This window comes from Pezoporus flaviventris, unplaced genomic scaffold (genome assembly GCF_033815535.1).
Source record: "Pezoporus flaviventris isolate CSIRO_AGI_PZ_B2104156 unplaced genomic scaffold, CSIRO_AGI_Pfla_v1 ptg000035l, whole genome shotgun sequence".
Taxonomy (NCBI): Eukaryota; Metazoa; Chordata; class Aves; order Psittaciformes; family Psittacidae; genus Pezoporus; species Pezoporus flaviventris.
In genome coordinates, this window is record NW_026892583.1 from 3000005 (window position 1) to 3018055 (window position 18051).

An 18051-nucleotide genomic window follows, 5' to 3' on the forward strand; every position below is an offset into this window, starting at 1 on the left:
ATGTGAGAAGTTACCTGCAACTCTTCCTTCTGCCAGAACAAGCACTGACCTTATTCCCATGGAAACAACACAGATTTCCACAATTGTTTTGCTCTGTATCCAGGTACATCTTGTGTTGTCCTAATAACTGTATTAGAATCACTTACAAAAGCTTTGCCTGTTTGGTATATTATTAGCTTCTTCCCAACACCCATCTTGGAGCTGAGATACTGCTGTCCCACTGCTTAAGCTAAACAGCTGCTTTCAGTACAGAGCTCAGGTTATGATTTATGCCTGCAGGGACAGTTAGCAGAAGCAGTGCACAGAAAGCATTTAGCCACAGGGAATTCCTGGACTCCACTCAATTTGCAAACCAAAAGAGACAAACCCAGTGTCTTACAGCTTGAAGCAGCAGATAAACATCTACCAGCTGGATTATCAGGATTGTAAATTAGCATCCCTCACCCTGTGCTTTTCATTGAAGACAACATTATTCATGTGACCACAACAGCAGGACTCTCATATCAATTTTTATTATTATAAATACTATGTAAGAACAGAAAGGATGGTGCCGTGCACCCGCTCCATTCTGCTGCTATTTTGCATCTTCTTTCTTGGCTCCTGCTTCTATTTTCAGGGTTTCTGGGGCTGGACGATAGGCAGGAAATGCCTCCCAAGGACTATTCAGATCAAATTTGCGAAACTCCTGAGCTAGCTCCACAGGCTCTGCCACCACCCGTTTCACTTCATCGTCATACCGCACCTAGAACAGTGCAAAGGACACAGACCAGTCATTTTCACACAGTCCCCACAGCATCCCTGCTATTAGCTGTATACAGTAACAATCCACACCACCCTCCAGTAAAGGGAATCCTACTTCTTATGCCATGGATAGGCCACAGGCCCCTGCCACAGACCTCTGGACTCTCCAGGAAAACCCTTCTCTTTGCTACCACATAGCTCAGGTGTCCTGACTAATGACCCTGAGTGCCCAGCCTACAGTCCATATGAAGTCCACATAGAATAACACATTCAGTTTGTGACAAAGGAATTTCTCCTGAGTCACTGAAATAAGGTGGCCCATCCACCTGGCATAGCTGGGGACTACGCTCATGAATCTTTATAATAGAGGTGTTGGGTTTCAGTTGTACTTCTTATTGTAACACTCAGAACATGGGACAAAAAGACAAACAGGGTGAAACTCAGGTGAGTACCAACACTAATGACTGGCTTGCTTTATCAGTGAGCATACCTCAACTAGTTTTGTAATCTGGGCCTACAAAAACTCAACAAAGTGGAGTTCAAAACTGCATTAAAACCAGTTCAGTCCTTTATTCCTCTGGGAATCTCCAGTTTTGCAGTAGAAAGTTTAATCTTTCAGAAGACGTGCTAAAAGCAGAAGCACTTCCCCTTCCTGACAATTGTCTTTGGTACACATTACATGAAATCTGCTCAATGTCTCTGGCTTTAGGCTGAGACAGATGATACAGATAATTATAGATGATACTTTGTGATGACTTCAAATCTGCATGCAAGACATCTATACAACTTTTATGGAATACACACAAGTGAAATATCCCTAGTGCTTTTTGGAAAAGGATTTTATATTACTATGGTCAGTAATAGAGAGCACAGTATTGAAGAGATCTGATAAATTTAGACATGGGCATTTCTCCTACCTCCACGTAACCAGAGAGTGGAAAGTCCTTCCGGAAAGGATGGCCCTCAAACCCATAGTCTGTGAGGATTCGCCTTAGGTCAGGGTGGTTGGCAAAGAAAACACCAAACATGTCCCACACCTAAATGGAAGAGAGCCAAGTAAATTAATTAGATTAGAGAAAAAACACACCCAAAACATCATGTATTACGTCTATAAAACTTCAGTTACACGCCTGGCTTTGTGTAGGGCCAGCAAAACTGATGCAGGAACTCATTCCAAAGCAAATCAAACACCCTTTTATCTCCTATTCTGAAAACGCAGCCAGGGAAACACTTCTCTCTTTATTCATCAGGGCCCTGGTAGTCAGTTTAATCAGGAAAAAATCTCCACAAAGACTCTGCTCCCAAGCACAATGGCACTCACCTCTCTTTCATACCAGTTTGCTGCCTTGTGCACAGACACTGCTGAGTCAATGGGTGTCAGCTCATCAGTGTATGTCTTCACCCGGATCCGACTGTTGAACCGCAGAGACAGGAGATTGTACACAATCTGAAGCAGAGTAAGAGAATACACTGGTCTTGTACGGCTTTTATGGCTCTCTTTGCAGCACAGAATTGGCTAAGAAAAGGCACACAAAGACTATTTCAAATATTCTTTATCAGCCGAAACACATTCAGTGCTGGGCACTAAAAGACAGTATTACCATTGAGCTTACACTTTGGTTCTGAGAAGCGCAACAAAAATCATGTGAGACTTAGTAAACATGACCCATGAAGAGCTGAAGAGAGACACGAAATCTTAAAGAGAATACTGAAGGGAGGGAGACACTTGACAAAGAAAACAGACGAAAATTACTCTCAGCATCCAGTGGGGAAAGCTAAGAAGAAACACCCTTAACTTTCAGTAGATAAATTGGATACAAAGGAAAATTTCTACATCTTCTGGTGATGAAGTACTAATAAAAAGGCTGCTTAGGAAGATTACTAGAACTTCCAGGGTAGGGGGCAGGAATACTTACTACAAGCAGACTGAAAAAAAAACCAAACCTTTGTAAGAAGTTGTGTAGCCCTTTGATACTGCCTCTGTGAAGAGGCCTCTGAGTTAAAGAAACTCTCTCTACAACTCTCAAGATTTTTGCCTAATCACAAAATATGTTACCAAAAGTCAAAGCTGTTATTAGCAAAGCAAGAAGGAGCTACATCTGAAAACAAAAGCCATCTGGTTAGCTAATATAGCTAAGGCAAACCTGTCACCCCTCACTTTCTGAGCAGCTGTAAACGATTTAATCCCACAAGATAAACCCAAGGAGGGAAACAAATCAGCTACTTTTCATTACCCTTGTTATTTTCTGGAAACTAAAAGTCTACCAGTTTACTACTCTTGCCCAAAAGACAGTCTACCCACATCAGACACAGTAAGTCAGACCGTCTCTTCATCCATAAGGCTACCTAAACCATAGCCAGCACGAGTCCCAGGTGTTTTGTGCCACTGCTTTTTTAAAGATCTTCCTAAGTTAAACTACAGTAATGTGAACAAAGCTTTCTAATAGTGTGAGACAATATGCTAAGTCAGAAGAATCTGCAGCTGCAATTCTTTTGCAGCTTAAAAGCAGAGATATTCAAAAGCATTTGGGGGAACCAAATCTCCAATATCCATTGAAAGGCACTGAACTGGAAGTTCAGTGCCCAAAGTCTTCTGATAGGTTCCTGAAAATCTGCCTCATGTCCTGTATGGTACCAACTTTCAGGGAAAGTTTTTTTTTAAAAAAAAAACCCAAAAAAGTATTTAGTTGTTTAAGATTAAAACAGTAACAGCAGCTGAGATGCCTAACTGGAAGAAGGATGAGCACCAGTTCACATCTGGCCAGAAAGAAGTCTATAGACAATTTGGTAAAACCAAAACGGAAGACAGAACAAACAAACCAAATAAAAAAAAAAAACAAACCAAAGCAAGAAACTTTCAGCAGAGCAGAAAAGGAAAACCAGACTAAGAACCCAGGCAGTTATCAGTTCTGCTACTGCTTCCACAATCCACAGATCAAACAAAACCCAGCATTTCAGAATGGATTTTTTTCCTCCATTGTCAGGAAGCAAAAAATGTGATCAGCATTGCAAGGGCACCCACAGCCATCAGCATTTGTGAAACTCTCCAAATCCTGTACCTATGAGCAGTTCTTACCTCAAAGCGATACTGCCGAGATGGGACATCAACTGCAGTCAAGTCAGCCAAGGATTTGAACTGGGCGTTAGTGTGGTCTCGAAGGAAGGTCAGAACTGGAATGATCCCATCTGGATGGATCAGAAGTTCCAGCTCATTGAAACTGGTCACCTGTTGAAAGGGTGAAAAGAACATGCATACAAACACCAACAGGATTGAGCATTATGCTGAATCCAGCAAAATACCCAAAGAAAGATAGTATATGGTACAGCAGACACACAATGACAGCACATAAAGGGGCTTAATAACAGCAGTAACTTTATGCAATTCTGACAGTTTTTCTTCCCCAGAACACCTTCTGAAAACAGCTAACAAAAAAGTAGTATGTTCACCAAGATCTGCCCCCCCTATAAAAAGAACTTCTCGAACAGCACTTACCTGTGCTTGCTGGATATACTTGGGCATAATCTCAGCCACATACTCCCCAAAAGCACACAGCTGCTTCTGTTCTACTTCATTTTTTGGTCTGACAGTAGCTAAGGAGAAAAATAAAGGTCCCAAGATTATGGCATGGAATACAGAAAGCTACAGAAAGAAGAGCAGCAACTCCTATCCCTGACTTACAAATCCCTTGTAGCAGTCTAGCTGTCTGTCAGTAGTTCTGGCAGAAACCAGGCAGCTTCAGGTTTAGGTACCCTGCAATGTTTATTTATGGTAAATCTGAAGTTAAAGACAACATACAGTAAAATATACAGGATGCTGCAAGAGACAAGACTACAGCTACATATATGTGTTGTGGTACACAGAGCATGGAACTAGAGACTTTAAGGAAGGAAGCTTGTGCTAGGGCTAAACAATTTTGCCTTGGGCACTTTACAGCAGAAGGAACAGCACATAAGATGATGGATTTATGGTAACTGCAAAATAAGTTTTCAGAGTGAAGACCTACTAAAATCAAAACTTTTCAAGAGGATAACAGAAGATAGCACAGTACCTAACGGGAAGATTGCGGTCTTTTAGTCATTTAAAAATGCAGATTTTATCAAGTGTTCCAGTTCACCACTTACGGCTGGCAAAAGTTGTAGAATTACAAACAAGACAGAGACTCCCTTTTTATAGGGAGTCACATGGAAAAGACAAGGGGCGATGGGCACAAGTTATTCCTGGGGAGATTCTAACTGAACACAAGAGGAGTCACAGAACAGTTTAGGCTGGAAGGGACTTTCAAAGGTCATCCAGTCCAACACCCTACAATGAGCAGGGACACCTTCATCTAGATCAGGTTGCCCAGAACCACATCCAGCCTGGCCCTGAATGTCTCCAGGGATGGTGCATCCACCACCTCTCTGGGCAACCTGTGCCAGTGTTTTACCACCCTCATTGTAAACAATTTCTTCCTCATGTCCATCCTGACTCTCCTCCCTTTTAAAACCTTTATCCCTCATCCTGTCACAACAGACTCCGTTAAAAAGCTTTTCCCAGGCCCTCATTCTTCCCAACGAGAACAACCAAAAAGGTTCCACCACACAAGAACGTCCTGAGCGCAGACAAGCGCCCCAAGCCCGAGCAGCCGGGAGATGACAGGGCCATGACACGGTCTCTTTCATTGCTCCCAACCCAACCAACGGCTCCAACCGCAAGGCCCTCGCCTCGCTCCCCCTCACTCACGGCGAGTGTCTGCGGCGGAGCTCCCCGTCAGCCGGGCCTGGACCGCCGCCGCCGGGCCTGCGCCAGCTGCAGACAGAAACGGACACGTCTCACTCACCGACCGACCCACCGACCGACCCAGCCCCGCAGCTAACCCCCGGGAGCCCTCACCTCGCAGCGCGGCCCGCGCCAGGCCCCGCGCCGCTGCCGCCACCAGCATCCCGCCGTGACACGGACAGGCAAGGGCACGGACCGGAAGCGGAAAGCGCGCCTGGAACTTCTCGGGGACGCTTCCGGCTCGGTGGGCGGAAGCAGCGGGCGGCTGGCGGCGCGGAGCGGAGCGGAGCTCGGAGCAGGCTCCCCGTGTCGGCGGCATGAAGGGAGGCGCCGCAGGTGGGTGAGGGCGGGAGGCGGGGAGCGCTGAGGAGGTGCGTCCGCCGGAGGGTGCGAATGGCCCCGGGTTGGAGCGGGGCTGCGGGTTCGAGGCGGCTCGCCGGCGGTTTCCATAGCGTTAATGTGGCCATAACGGGGGGGGGGTGTGTTTGCTTTCCTGGGAACTGGCTTTTCAAGCAGACCCCCCTCGCCCCAGTCTCCGAAGCGCGAAGCCGCTGTCGGTTGTGTGCGTGGGTTCGCTGATCCCGGGCGCTGTTAGGAGCGAGGGGGAAAAGCAGTAGGTGTGCCTGGTGTTGGTTACACCGTCATTATCCCACTGCTGTGCTCTTGTCAGGCCACATCTGGAAGACTGTGGTCAGTTTTGGTCTCCCCTGTGAGAAAAAGATGTGGACAGGCTGGAGAGGGTCACAGAGATGATCCAAGGACTGGGAAGCCACATGAGGAAGAGCTGGGCTTGTCAGCCTAGAGAAAAGAAGGCTTAGGAGAGACCTTGCCACCATGTCCCAGTGTTTAGAAGATGGAGACTTGCTTTTTACAAGGAGTTAAATGGAATAAGACAAGGAGTGATGGGCACAATTTACTCCTGGGGAGATTCCGGTTGGGCACGAGGAAAATTATTCATATTATGATAATAATCAGCCATTGGAATAATCTCCCTGGGGAAGTGGTGACTCCCGATGGAGTGTAAGATTTTGCTTTATGGGACACTTTACTGTTCCTGCACCTCTTTCTTTATAGTGGAGATGCCATGGATGCGAAGGGGAGCTTTGTGTTTACAAAGAAGGGTGTGAGGTTTACAGTAGTCTTTGTTGCTGGCATTTCCTTAGTGACTTGGCACCAGCCCTCTGTAAATTGCACAGGGCGGTGGAGGCAGCTGGCTCTGCTATGTCAAGAGGAAAGAGTGGTTCATCCATCCATATCCTGATGCTCTGAGTGGTTCCTTTGGCATGCTAGGCTGCAAAGCACCTTGACTTATTGGGATCGAGAGTCCTAACCGAAGTGGGAGCCCATCTGCAGCATAGACTTGTACTTAGTACCTGTGTGTTCTGTGCTAATTGCAGTTCCTCAGTCTCTTACAGACTAATGTACAGGTACTTTTCAGACAGACCAGAACTGTTGTAAATTCACACTAAAGGTATAATTAAGGCAGGCCATCATCAGGGATGGGATAGACTTCTAGGGATGTAGACTTCTGTGAACAGAATTCAAGCAAAGAAGGAGGAGCCTTCCTGTATTAAGTAGAGCTATTGTAAAAAGCCGCATGTTTGACAAATAAAGCATGGAAGAGTAACTGTGAATCTCCTGGAGAAGAATCCCATCTTTGGGAATCACTGTACTGGAAATCATGTTCAGTATTAATTGAAGAAGTTTGTGATATGAGTCACCATGATTGACAGTTGAGGTGTGAAAATAAGATTAAAGTGGATGAAGGCAGGCACGTATTTGCTCGTAATACTTTCAAGAGCCACGTGAAAAAGGAGCTCTTTACAGCAGTCCTTCTCTGGTTCAGAAGGTTTTTCAACCCACAGTCTTCTTGGAACTCTGCAAACAATCTCAGGTACCTACTAAGAGGTGTTACCTTTTAAATTGAGTTCTCCTTGCCCCTCGGGAAAAAGGGGCTAAGAACATCTGACAGGTTATTTTGCATGCTAAAGGTGTCTGGCACATTAACAAAATGGGTGTAACCATCAGTTATCTCCTTTGGTTAGCTTGAAGGATTGGTGGTTATGTCCGGCAGACTTCTCATGCATTGTTTGGGTAAAACCAAGTTCACCTTACTTAATACCACTGGATTGTGTTGGTTCTGGATGGTAGTTGACTCCTCCTGATGATATGAACTTCTGTCTGTGCTGTTAGTGTGATGCTGTAATCCTTTTTCCATCTAGCCCAGCTATGGTGCTGCCACTTTTTTTTTGGCTTCCCAAGTTGCCTAGGGTGGTTGCTGGTCTTTCCACTTGAATAACCATTGCTGCATTTCTTTGTGTTAGTGAAATGGGTTGTGAAAAACTATGCACATCTCCCAGTTCTGCTGGGACATGATGCTCACTGTACTGGAAGTTTCGTATATATTATAATTTTAATCATGCCAACTTCTCTTTTGTTGTTTGAGATTCTCAAGTTCAAGCAGAAGTTTCTGCCTGCACTATTTATATTCAGCATAAATATGCTGGCTTCTTACCAATATGTGTGATTTTCCCCTGTACCCTGAAGTACTGCATAATCTTGTTAGTGGAGAAAGACACGTAATTATTGTGATTTTACAGATTGCTGGAGGTCTGATCTGTGCAGCACCATGGATTCATCAGAAGAGACTGGAGGCTCCTCTGCAGAAGAAAACTACTTTGTGAACTACACCTTCACCGACCGCTCCCACTCAGGCCGTGTGGCCCAGGGTATTATGAAATTATGCTTGGAGGATGAGCTCTTTGCTGATGTTACAATATCAGTGGAAGGCAAAGAATTCCAGCTGCACCGCTTGGTCCTCTCAGCTCAGAGCTGCTTTTTTCGTTCTATGTTCACTTCCAACTTAAAGGAGGCCCACAACCGGGTGATTGAGCTGCAGGATGTTAGTGAGAGTGTCTTTCAGCTCCTTGTGGACTATATTTACCATGGGACTGTAAAGCTGAGGGCAGAGGAGTTGCAGGAAACCTACGAAGTGGCAGACATGTACCAACTGACTGCCCTTTTTGAAGAGTGTTCCCGTTTTCTGGCCCGTACGGTGCAGGTTAGGAACTGTCTGCAGGTCATGTGGTTGGCAGATCAACACAGTGACATGGAGCTCTACACAGCTGCCAAACACTGTGCAAAGTCACATTTGTCTCAACTGCAAGACACAGAAGAGTTCCTACACCTGCCTCTCCGCCTACTGACAGACATCCTTACAGGTAAGGAGTGCTTGGGACTAGCCAGGATGTGGATGTAGAAAGAGAGTCTATTAGGGGTTGAACAAAATAGATGGAAAGATCCAAGCTTTTAAATCACTGTCTATTCAGAGGCTTGGCTAAGCTAAGCAAAGCAAAACATTCTGGATAACCTGATGAGAAAAAAAACCCTATTCATGTCTATAGCATCTAAGCTATAGAAAAGGGGCACAGAGGATGCTGGTAATTCCCAGCAGTTCCTGAGTCAACAGGTCAGATGAATTACAGGCTTTTTAAACATAACTTAGTGACTTTCAACAATTTGTTGTATTTTGGTTTGCATTAAAAGTAAACCAGAGAAGCATTACCAGAAATGGACATTTTATTAAAGTATTCTTTAGTTTGTAATCATTTAACATAACAATGCAACAACTCAGCATTTGTAAGAAGGCTCGAGGACAAGCTATATTTTGAAGACTATGTTAGTGTTGTTAGCAATTGTATATAATTGTTAGGATTCTTCAGGCTAGGCAGTCAGCTGCCTGAAATTGAGGCATTGTAACATCTTAGGTAATACAGTAATTACCTTTCTTGTCAAGGTAATAGCCTTCCCCAGTAATGATGCAGTGACTCAGTGCTGTGAAGGATGCGTTAATACATCAAAAACTTAGTCCAGCTGCCACCAATCCTTAAAGTTTCTCTGCTGCCACAGAAGGTACAGCAAGTGCTTGAAAAACTCTTTATGATGCTGCAGTCACAACTTCATTTTTGTGCATTTATGTATCATTGTTACATGGGAGGAAGCAAGAATGTAGAAGCAGCTCAGACTTTCAAATGTGCTGGACTTGGGAACAGAGAGGTTGCCCCTTTCTTGCTTAAATTAAATAACTTTGTAAATGAGTAAACAGTTTGTGTATCATGTGTTTTGTATGTTGTTATGACAATAACAACAATATGACAATAACCTGCCATGACTGGCTGCTTTGGAATACTGGCAAATATGTCTGCAAGACTTAAAGTAGCCTGTAAAGTTTATGCTGTGCATATGAGAGTCTTTACAGATGTAGCATTGTATTATCTCTATTGCATTTAAAGAAATTCACAGTCAGAAGCCTACTGAGAACATGTACTGATAGCTCAAACTATTATAAAATATGAGTAATTTGATGACTAGCTGAATTTTTTAAGCAATATTGTGAGTTTATTAAGGAAAACTAAATTCCTAAAATAATGAAATAAAGCTATAGTGGTCAGTCACCTTTAACTTCTTAGGAATTCCATGTAGCAACCATAGCTTTTAGGACTATGGCCTTTAGTTTTTGTGGTCCTAACTTAAAGTAATTGCTCAATAAAACTTTTTTCTGCATCAGCTATTTCCACATATAGAATAACATTACTCACTATTTATGCCGAAACTTAGCTCATAAAAGGGATTGAAATCTGAAATATAATCCTACTGCTGGTAGGGAAAATTTTTCTTTCACAGTTCCTGCATCTTTATTTAGTTAATGGTGAACTAAATAGAGGAAGCTATTAGTGGCAAGGATTAAAATTAAGGAAGTAGTAATTTATTAAGCTTTTGTTGCACTCTAGGACCTATTTCAAAATCAGAGTTTTTCCGTTTGGCCGCTACGTGTAATGGATAGCTTATGGAAATCCCCTTTACTAATAGAGTTGAAATACCTGCTTTTGTTCCACACTCTGTTCTCTTCCCTGACAGTATAAAGAAAAGTGTTGGAATTTATCTGATGCCTTCAGCATCATTGAATTCAAGGTTTGTTGTGAGAGCAGATTGCAAAATCAGAAAGCCTTCATAAGGAAACCTTTCAATGAATAAAAAGTAATTGCTGACTTTCAAGATGGAAGTAAATACCTGAAATGTTCTAGGTAACATACTGATGACAATGATGCAATAGTTTGTGGCGTGACCAAAGCTTCCAGTTATGTCTGGAAACACTGAAATGTGATGCAGTCTGTTGAGTGTTTCCTACAGTCATGCTGCTAAGGAAAGCTACAGTAGCTCATTGGGGATTTCCAAACGTTAAGAGGATAGCAGCAACAGCAGATGGTCAGTCTTGAGGGTCAGCTGTCTGACTGCTCAGAGAAGGAAAATTTCTGCAGATGACTTGCTAGTTAGGTTTCTAGGACCAGCCAGAAAGGAAGGCGGCTGCTGAGATTCTCAAATAAGAGAATCTTTTTGCCTAAATGCTTAAATAAGAAGATATTTTTCATTATCCCAAAGCATTTAAGTTCTCTTTCCTGCTCTTCTTCTTGGACACAGGTTCTTTTTTTGAAACTCATCCAAAGTGCTTAAGATCTGGCAGCTCTGTCTTCTGATACTTATCCAAACTAATTTCATGTAGACGTCAGGCTAGCAGTGCAGATCATGCTTGCCAAAATCTATAGGTCTCTATATCCTTTTTCCCTCTCTAGAAAGCAGGGTTTGGGGTGGGAGTGGGGGAAGGGAGTCACAGGAAAAGGATGTTCCTGAGTACATACACCTTTGTCTAGATACCATAAATGCCTTTCTGTCCCCAAACCGCAGATGGCGTTCCATGTTCTCAGAATCCAACAGTTGCCATAGAAACCTGGATCAACTTCAACAAGGAGGAACGAGCGGGCTTTTCGGAGACACTGCGGTCGAGTCTGAAGGTATAAAAAGCTCTTCTGTACCGGGGTTGGTGCAGCACTTGCTGGTTTCACACTTCCCAAGGCAGGGTATTCTGCTCACAGGTGTGACTTGAAAGTCCCAAAACACAAATGCCATTGAAATCTGTGGTGCTGTGTGAGGAATACTTTCATTGTCGCAGATAGTAACCCCACTGACAGCTTTTTTTAATATAACCTGAGGTTGCTTTCAGTAGTGATTGGAGCAATGCCACAAATAACTTATTTCACGAGATGCTCAGTTACCAGAGAGACCATTCAGAAATCCTAATTGAGCATTCCCCTCATAACTCTACTCCCTCACTGATGTAATCGGCCCTTACCTAAACCACAGACGCTTGAGTTCCAGTGAAGTCTGTTGCTGTTTTGCTATGTCAGATATGACTGGTGTATTGAAAAGACTTTGAGGCTCTGAATCCCAAAGCTGTTGGGTGGCAGGACTTGGGAAGCAGATCACACACCTCAGGCCCACAGGTGGGTCCTAAGCTGAAAAATTGTGTCTTGGGCATCGCTGCTGTTTGTGTAAACAGGTCAAGTTTTGCTGACGCACTCCTTCTTTCTCTCAGGTGATAGGAGAAAATGTTCACATCTACCTGATTGGAAAGGAGTCATCACGTACACATTCACTGGCTGTCTCTCTGCATTGTGCTGATGATGACTCCATAAGCGTGAGTGGCCAGAACAGCCTGTGTCACCAGATCACCGCAGCCTGCAAACACGGCAGTGACCTGTATGTTGTCGGTGGCTCCATTCCACGACGCATGTGGAAATGCAACAATGCAACCATAGACTGGGAATGGTGTGCTCCTCTACCCCGTGACAGGCTCCAGCACACCCTCGTCTCTGTGCCAAGCAAGGATGCAATATATTCACTGGGGGGGAAAACTCTGCAGGACACTCTCTCTAATGCTGTCATATATTACAGAGTACGAGACAATGTCTGGACAGAGACCAGCCAGTTGGAAGTGGCAGTTTCTGGAGCTGCAGGTGTAAACCTTAATGGTGTCATTTACCTGCTGGGTGGGGAGGAAAATGACTTGGACTTCTTCACCAAGCCCTCTCGGCTAATTCAGTGCTATGACACCAACACAGAGAAATGCCATGTGAAGCCATATGTACTGCCTTTTGCAGGCCGCATGCATGCTGCTGTACACAAGGATGTGGTGTTCATTGTAGCTGAGGGGGATTCACTGCTGTGCTATAATCCCCTTCTGGATAGCTTTACCCGGCTATGCCTGCCAGATGCCTGGAGCTCAGTACCATCCCTCTGGAAAATCGCCAGCTGCAATGGCAGCATCTATGTCTTTCGTGATCGTTATAAAAAGGGTGACGCAAATACTTTTAAACTCAACCCAGCCACCTCTGTTGTAACAGTCACAAGTGGCATCAAAGTGCTGCTCACTAACCTGCAGTTTGTCTTGGCCTGAGCAGGAAAAACAGGCCCAGTGATAGAAAGGGCAGCAATGGTATTCTGCTGGGCAGCTCAGAGGCACCTACCACACTCGGCACCAGTCCCAATTACTATGAGTTCACAACATCCAGTAAAGACCCCATCCTCTATAGTGTGCAGAGGAAGTACAGGCTTTCTGGTTGTGGGCCTCTTCTGTTACATAGCACTGTTAAAGTTGAACGGCTGCATCTTAGATTTCAGATGGACTAAATGCTATTACTTTGATCCTTTGATGATAAGCTGCTTGTGTTTGAGGCCCAAACGGCAGCAAGCAGCCTTTTTAGCCAGGAACCAATCTGCCAATAACAAATCCTATGGCATGTGGACAATGTCTTCCTTGGCCTAGACTGCTGGTTTTAACTGCCTGTGTGCTGCCATGTCAGTCACAGACGCCCACTGTGTCCTCCAGGGATGTCCCCATTTAAGCATTCCTCCCTATTTCAGAAGGAGGGACTGCAGAAATATTTACAGCAGATACCAGAGCTGACTCCAGGTAGGTTTCATTATTCAGCACTTCTCCTAGAGGAGTGGTAACAAACTGGTAACTTGCTTACTGCTCTGTCATCACCTAGCATAAAGACAAATGTTTTTTATGATCACTGGTGTCCTTTATTGTACAGGGAATCCCAACCTCTAATGATAATGTAGTGTTGATTAAAGACAGAATTAAGACCACTTCCTCATACCCCTCTGTTGGCACTGTAACCCTTTGGGTAGGAATCTGAATAAAGTCTCTGCTGAGACAAAGTTTCCTATTCCTTTGCTGCAAATACAGAACTTCCTGTGGATTGCAGGTCAGCTCAGCACTGACACTGTGTGTGGGAGAGAACTGTGGGGCTCCAAGAGAATGAAGGTATTTGCCATAAGGAAAGAAGGCTTTCATGAAACTTTACTGTAATATATGTAAAAACTTTATTGGTGGTCAAGAAGTTCAATGCATAAATCATTAAAACGTAAGTTTCTTTTAAAGCAATCAAACCAGAGATTTTGGTAGATCTTACTGACACTATGAAGTTGTCCCAGCAATCACATTCCTGTGAAATGCCTCCAGGACCTGGACTTGCTTGTGCCGAATGAGGATGTGGGGACGGATCTTGGCAATAGCCTCTACTGCTTCCTGAGGGCTCCAGTGATGCAGCTGAAAAGGCAGAAACCCTGCAAGTGAAAATACACTCCCTCCCTGCATAAGTTAATGGAGCTTTTCTGGAGGCTACAGGCAACACTAGAGTTGTTTGAAAAGTTGCTGCTTTGACCCTTCTGTTTACTTCATGTTCCTCACAGAGGGGACTGAACATCAATGCAAGTTCATGAAATAAGTCAGTTAAAAAGAGACCGTACAGGAACCCAGAAAACCAAATTCACTTCTCTTAATCCTGATTTCTATTTATTGAAAAGCTTAGAAAGGTTCACCATTTCAGCTAACCAAGGAGAAAATCTGAACAAAAATTGATGTTTATCTGCTCAGTGAACCTACCCTCACAAGTGACTTGCTATTCTCATCTCAATCTGTTCCTCCATAGAATTAGGAACAGAAGTACCATTCAAAATCTCCATTTGCTGCATTCTACAAATCATCAGTCCAAGTCTGGACATCTAAACTGGGCCTCCAGTCCAAACTATAAAATCATGGTACCTAGAGGGGAGGGAAGAAATGTAGTATGTATAGGGCTGTACATACACATGTGCCTGTGTGTCTGTGTACACATGTAATTGAGCACCTCTCTTATGAGGAAAGGCTGAGAGAGTTGGGGTTGTTCAGCCTGGAGAAGACAAGACTCAGGAGATCTTATTGCGGCCTTTCAGTTCTTAAAAGGGGCCTATAAGAAAGGTGGGGAGAGACTTTTTTAGCAGGTCCTGTTAGGATGAGGGATGATGGTTTGAAACTAAAAGGAGATTCAGGCTGGATGTGAAGAAGAAATTCTTTACAATGAGGGTGGTAAAATCCTGGCACAGACTGCACAGAGAGATGGTGGATGCACCATCCCTGGATGTGGTTGGGCTGGATGTGGTTCTGGGCAACCTGATACAGATGAAGATGCCCTTGCTCATTGCAGGGGGGCTGGAACTAGATGACCTTTGAAAGTCCCTTCCAACCCAAACTGTTCTAGGATTCTATGGAACATTAATGCACCTGCTTATTAATGGTCAGGCTTATTAAGCAAAAGCAAACTGTAATGGTTGGCTGTATTTGCTGAGACTGTACAAAAATAAACCCCATTTAGCACTGAATACTTCTTACTTGAATTAAATATGCTGCCACCATGGTGGCACTGCGGGAGCGTCCCGCCTTGCAGTGCACATAGACACTGTGACCACACGCTCGGTGTTTCAGAATGAATTCAACACCCTTGTGGAGGTTTTCCAAGGTGGGGACGCCAGTTAGATCCACGGTGCTGAGACGCAGTTGCTCCACTCCCATTGCCTCCCATTCCTGAAATGGACATAGCAGTTAATTTGGGGGGGGGGGGGGGGGGGTGGTTGGTTGTTTTTAGTTCCAGAAAGAAAATCCAGAACCTGTTGAGACAGTTGGGAAATTCAGTAGGGTTGTAAGCAGACTTTGAATATCAATACAAACCATTCCATAAAATAGAACCACTCTGTGTATGGCTCTATGAATCCTTTAAATCAGATGTATGAAAACTTCAGTGCTAGCTATCAGAAAGGAGAAGTTAAAGGGAACTGAAAAGGTGTGGTTCAGCTGAAGGAAAGGTGTTCTTGTACGTGCACAGTGATGTACATACATTCAGTGCTGCCCTTCCCTCTCCGCCGCTGCATCTCTAATACTTCCCTTCCATCCTTTTTACCGGCCTCTCGCACAGTGTTAGAAGTTGGCTTAGGTACGAAGAAACCTCGTCTTCGCTGTCAGGATCCCGGCTAAAGCCTCGCCAGCGCCGGGACGGGCGGACCGGCAAGAGACCCTGAGGGACACGGGCAGCTCCTGGGCTCACCTGTGCGGAGCAGCAGAGGAAGCGGGTCTCGTACTCCTCATTGAGGGTGACTACGGCGCGCACGTTCTCCTCGGCCACCAGCTACGGGCACAGGCACCGTCAAGCTCCGCCGGTCCCCCGCGGCCCGGCCCGCCCCGGCGCGCCCGCCTTACCCTGCGGCTGCGTCCCCGCAGCGGCAGCGCCCCCAGCAGCACGGCGCCGTCGATGCGGTGGAACCAGGGCCGGCGGGACCCGGGCAGCTGCGCCCGCGCCGCCGTGTACAGCAGCGTCGGGTAGAAGAGCAGCCGCGCCGCGCCGGCGCCCAGCGCCTCCGCCAGCACCATCGCGGGCAGCGCAGCGCAGCGCCCCGCCGCGCCGGCTGAGGGGCGGGCGAGCGCACTGAGCGTGAGGAAGCGGGGGAGCCTGCAGCCGGAATGAGGCGGTGTCGGGCGGGGCAAGGAGTGCAAGGTCGGTAGGAGGGGGTGGCGGGCGCACAACTCCGACCCCTCCACCTCGATCCAGCTGTGGTCTCTCCCGGAAGCGCCGCCATCTTGCGGAGCCGGCCTGAGGCGGCGCAGGGAGCGGAGCGGGACGCGAGTGGATCCCCGGGGGCAGGTGAGGGCGGCGGCCGCCAGGAGGAGCTCGGGCCGGGCCGGGCAGGGACAGCGCTCAGCCGAGCCCAGCCGAGCCCGCGGAGACTGCGATTCCATCGCGCAGGTAACGGCTCTTCTCCTTCTTACCCCGTTCCCCGGGAGTCCCGCCGTGAGGCCACCCGTGCCGGGCCGCAGCGGCAGCCTCTGCGGCAGGCGCCTCGGTCCCGCCCGCTCGCCTCTCCCCTATCCCTGACGCGGAGGGGCAGAGGTCCGGCGGGGCGCTGCCGCCCTGTGTGTGCCACCCCGAGTGGGGTGGTGGCCGCCCCTCCGGGGCCCGGAACCGGAGGCCTCCGGTTGTATCTGATCCCAGCGCTGACAGCGCCTCGGGCGCCGCCGGGGCGCGCTGCGGCGGCGGGGGGCGCTGCAGGTACGAGCGCAGTCCGAGGTGGTGTCGCCATTGGGGCGGGGGAGGCGCGGGTGCTGCGGCGGGCCCTAGCGGGCCTTGGGGCAGGGGGGAGGCTCCCCCGGGCTACGGCCGCTGTTAGCCCGCCGAGCTGGGTGGTTCGGGCGCTGGGGAGCGGCCAGGGGTTTAATCTCCAGTGCGGTTACATGCTGTTGGGGGCACGTAAGAGGTCTGTCTTTTGGACTTGTGAAACGTTTGCTGGCATGCGAGGCAATTCGGGCGTGCGAGAAGCACAAGCAGGGGAATTGAAGTTCAGCACAGTGTGAAGATTTGCAGTCTCAAGCGTGAGAAGGCGTGACGGACCCCACGGGAGTAAAATAAAAAATATATAAACCAGGAGAGACAGAACGTAAAATGAATGATAAATACGTGAAGAAGCAGGGAAGGTTGATAGCAGCATGAGTTTTTTATAGGGCTGCTCATGAATAGGTAGTTGAGAGGCAGCATTATAATAAAGCGTTAAACCTTCATTCCTATAAATTCCTAAAGAATTGTGGCCCAGCCGTTTTCACCCTTAAGACAGAGGCATTCTCTTCTGCCAGAAGTTGTCAGGGAGCATTTTTCAAATGTTGAAGCTTTCTTGTATGTCCTGCTTGAGCGCGGCCTTCAGGTGTGTTTCACGGGGAGTTTACCTGAGTCAGAAAAATTGGGGGGGGATTTATATCTTTGAAGTATGTTTTGCTTCTGGTTTGCAGGAGCTTGGACTTTCTGAGTATCTTAAATTTGTTTATTCTTAATTTCATTTCTCTGCGTGTCCTTCCAGTCTTTGTACTGGTGATAGTTGTTATATATTATGTCCTGGTGCCATTTGCTTTCTTCTGTATTCCTTTTCTTCAGATTAGTTCACGAGATAGATTTTGGTGTACTGACTTGGCATTGCATGTCTATAATGAACCCATCGGATTTTTTTTCCTTACCCTCAGCTATGTTGTTGGCAGCTCTGCATGAGATATTCTGTACTTCCTAGAGTTGTGTCTGGACCTAAGCCTTTAAGGAGCAGCTTTGTGGGAATACTACTGCTGTGGTAGATGCTTAAAAATTCTGCTTACATCTTTACACTGAGATAGGAAATGTGAAGGTTGGTGCAACTTGACTCCAAACTTTAATGTGTTCAGTTTCAATCCTGCAGATGAAAAGTCCGAAGGGCAGGAGCACAGATCTCACTATATCTGCTCAGGGACATAGGTGCAGATGTGTATACAAGTAAAATTCCTAAATAGGAATTTAAAAATACAATGAGATGAAGGATTATTT

The 18051-nt window shown here is 46.2% G+C and overlaps 4 protein-coding genes across 5 annotated transcripts in view; 2 read left to right on the forward strand and 2 right to left on the reverse strand.

Annotated features, from left to right (window-relative positions):
• Nucleotides 1-496: 496 nt before the first annotated feature.
• NDUFS3 (NADH:ubiquinone oxidoreductase core subunit S3) lies at nucleotides 497-5692 on the reverse strand. The gene is made up of 7 exons (XM_061462210.1): nucleotides 5615-5692; nucleotides 5465-5530; nucleotides 4235-4332; nucleotides 3818-3967; nucleotides 2063-2188; nucleotides 1659-1778; nucleotides 497-742 (listed from the first exon to the last, which is right to left on the reverse strand). Exons 1-7 carry the CDS (start codon nucleotides 5661-5663, stop codon nucleotides 575-577), a joined length of 777 nt encoding a protein of 258 aa, XP_061318194.1. The 5' UTR covers nucleotides 5664-5692; the 3' UTR covers nucleotides 497-574.
• A 34-nt stretch (nucleotides 5693-5726) lies between these two features.
• KBTBD4 (kelch repeat and BTB domain containing 4) lies at nucleotides 5727-13175 on the forward strand. The gene is made up of 4 exons (XM_061462163.1): nucleotides 5727-5836; nucleotides 8101-8721; nucleotides 11243-11349; nucleotides 11931-13175. Exons 1-4 carry the CDS (start codon nucleotides 5818-5820, stop codon nucleotides 12789-12791), a joined length of 1608 nt encoding a protein of 535 aa, XP_061318147.1. The 5' UTR covers nucleotides 5727-5817; the 3' UTR covers nucleotides 12792-13175.
• Nucleotides 13176-13189: 14 nt separating this feature from the next.
• On the reverse strand, nucleotides 13190-16180 carry PTPMT1 (protein tyrosine phosphatase mitochondrial 1). The gene is made up of 4 exons (XM_061462205.1): nucleotides 15915-16180; nucleotides 15763-15843; nucleotides 15054-15245; nucleotides 13190-13952 (listed from the first exon to the last, which is right to left on the reverse strand). The coding sequence occupies exons 1-4, from the start codon at nucleotides 16083-16085 to the stop codon at nucleotides 13821-13823; spliced, it is 576 nt and encodes a 191-aa protein (XP_061318189.1). The 5' UTR covers nucleotides 16086-16180; the 3' UTR covers nucleotides 13190-13820.
• Nucleotides 16181-16307: 127 nt separating this feature from the next.
• CELF1 (CUGBP Elav-like family member 1) overlaps nucleotides 16308-18051 on the forward strand; it is a 66154-nt gene continuing 64410 nt past the window's right edge. The window contains exon 1 of one of the 2 annotated variants that reach the window (XM_061462178.1): nucleotides 16308-16458. The gene's annotated coding sequence lies outside the window, so the exon portion shown is untranslated. The remainder of the gene's footprint in view (nucleotides 16459-18051) is intronic. The other variant, XM_061462176.1, reaches the window with a different exon arrangement.

What these genes read in the sequence shown, in the direction of transcription:
- NDUFS3 (XM_061462210.1), bottom strand. Translation starts at nt 5,663, where the DNA reads ATGCTGGTGGCGGCAGCGGCGCGGGGCCTGGCGCGGGCCGCGCTGCGA. An exon ending in GGCGCGGGCCGCGCTGCGAG is followed by an intron (nt 5,531 to 5,614) that starts GTGAGGGCTCCC and finishes TTCTGTCTGCAG; the next exon opens with CTGGCGCAGGCCCGGCGGCG. An exon ending in CTCGGCAGTATCGCTTTGAG is followed by an intron (nt 2,189 to 3,817) that starts GTAAGAACTGCT and finishes ACTCTGCTTCAG; the next exon opens with ATTGTGTACAATCTCCTGTC.
- KBTBD4 (XM_061462163.1), top strand. An exon ending in ACTGACAGACATCCTTACAG is followed by an intron (nt 8,722 to 11,242) that starts GTAAGGAGTGCT and finishes CCCAAACCGCAG; the next exon opens with ATGGCGTTCCATGTTCTCAG. An exon ending in CACTGCGGTCGAGTCTGAAG is followed by an intron (nt 11,350 to 11,930) that starts GTATAAAAAGCT and finishes TCTTTCTCTCAG; the next exon opens with GTGATAGGAGAAAATGTTCA.
- PTPMT1 (XM_061462205.1), bottom strand. Translation starts at nt 16,085, where the DNA reads ATGGTGCTGGCGGAGGCGCTGGGCGCCGGCGCGGCGCGGCTGCTCTTC. An exon ending in TGCGGGGACGCAGCCGCAGG is followed by an intron (nt 15,844 to 15,914) that starts GTAAGGCGGGCG and finishes CTGTGCCCGTAG; the next exon opens with CTGGTGGCCGAGGAGAACGT. An exon ending in TGGCAGCATATTTAATTCAA is followed by an intron (nt 13,953 to 15,053) that starts GTAAGAAGTATT and finishes CTGCCTTTTCAG; the next exon opens with CTGCATCACTGGAGCCCTCA.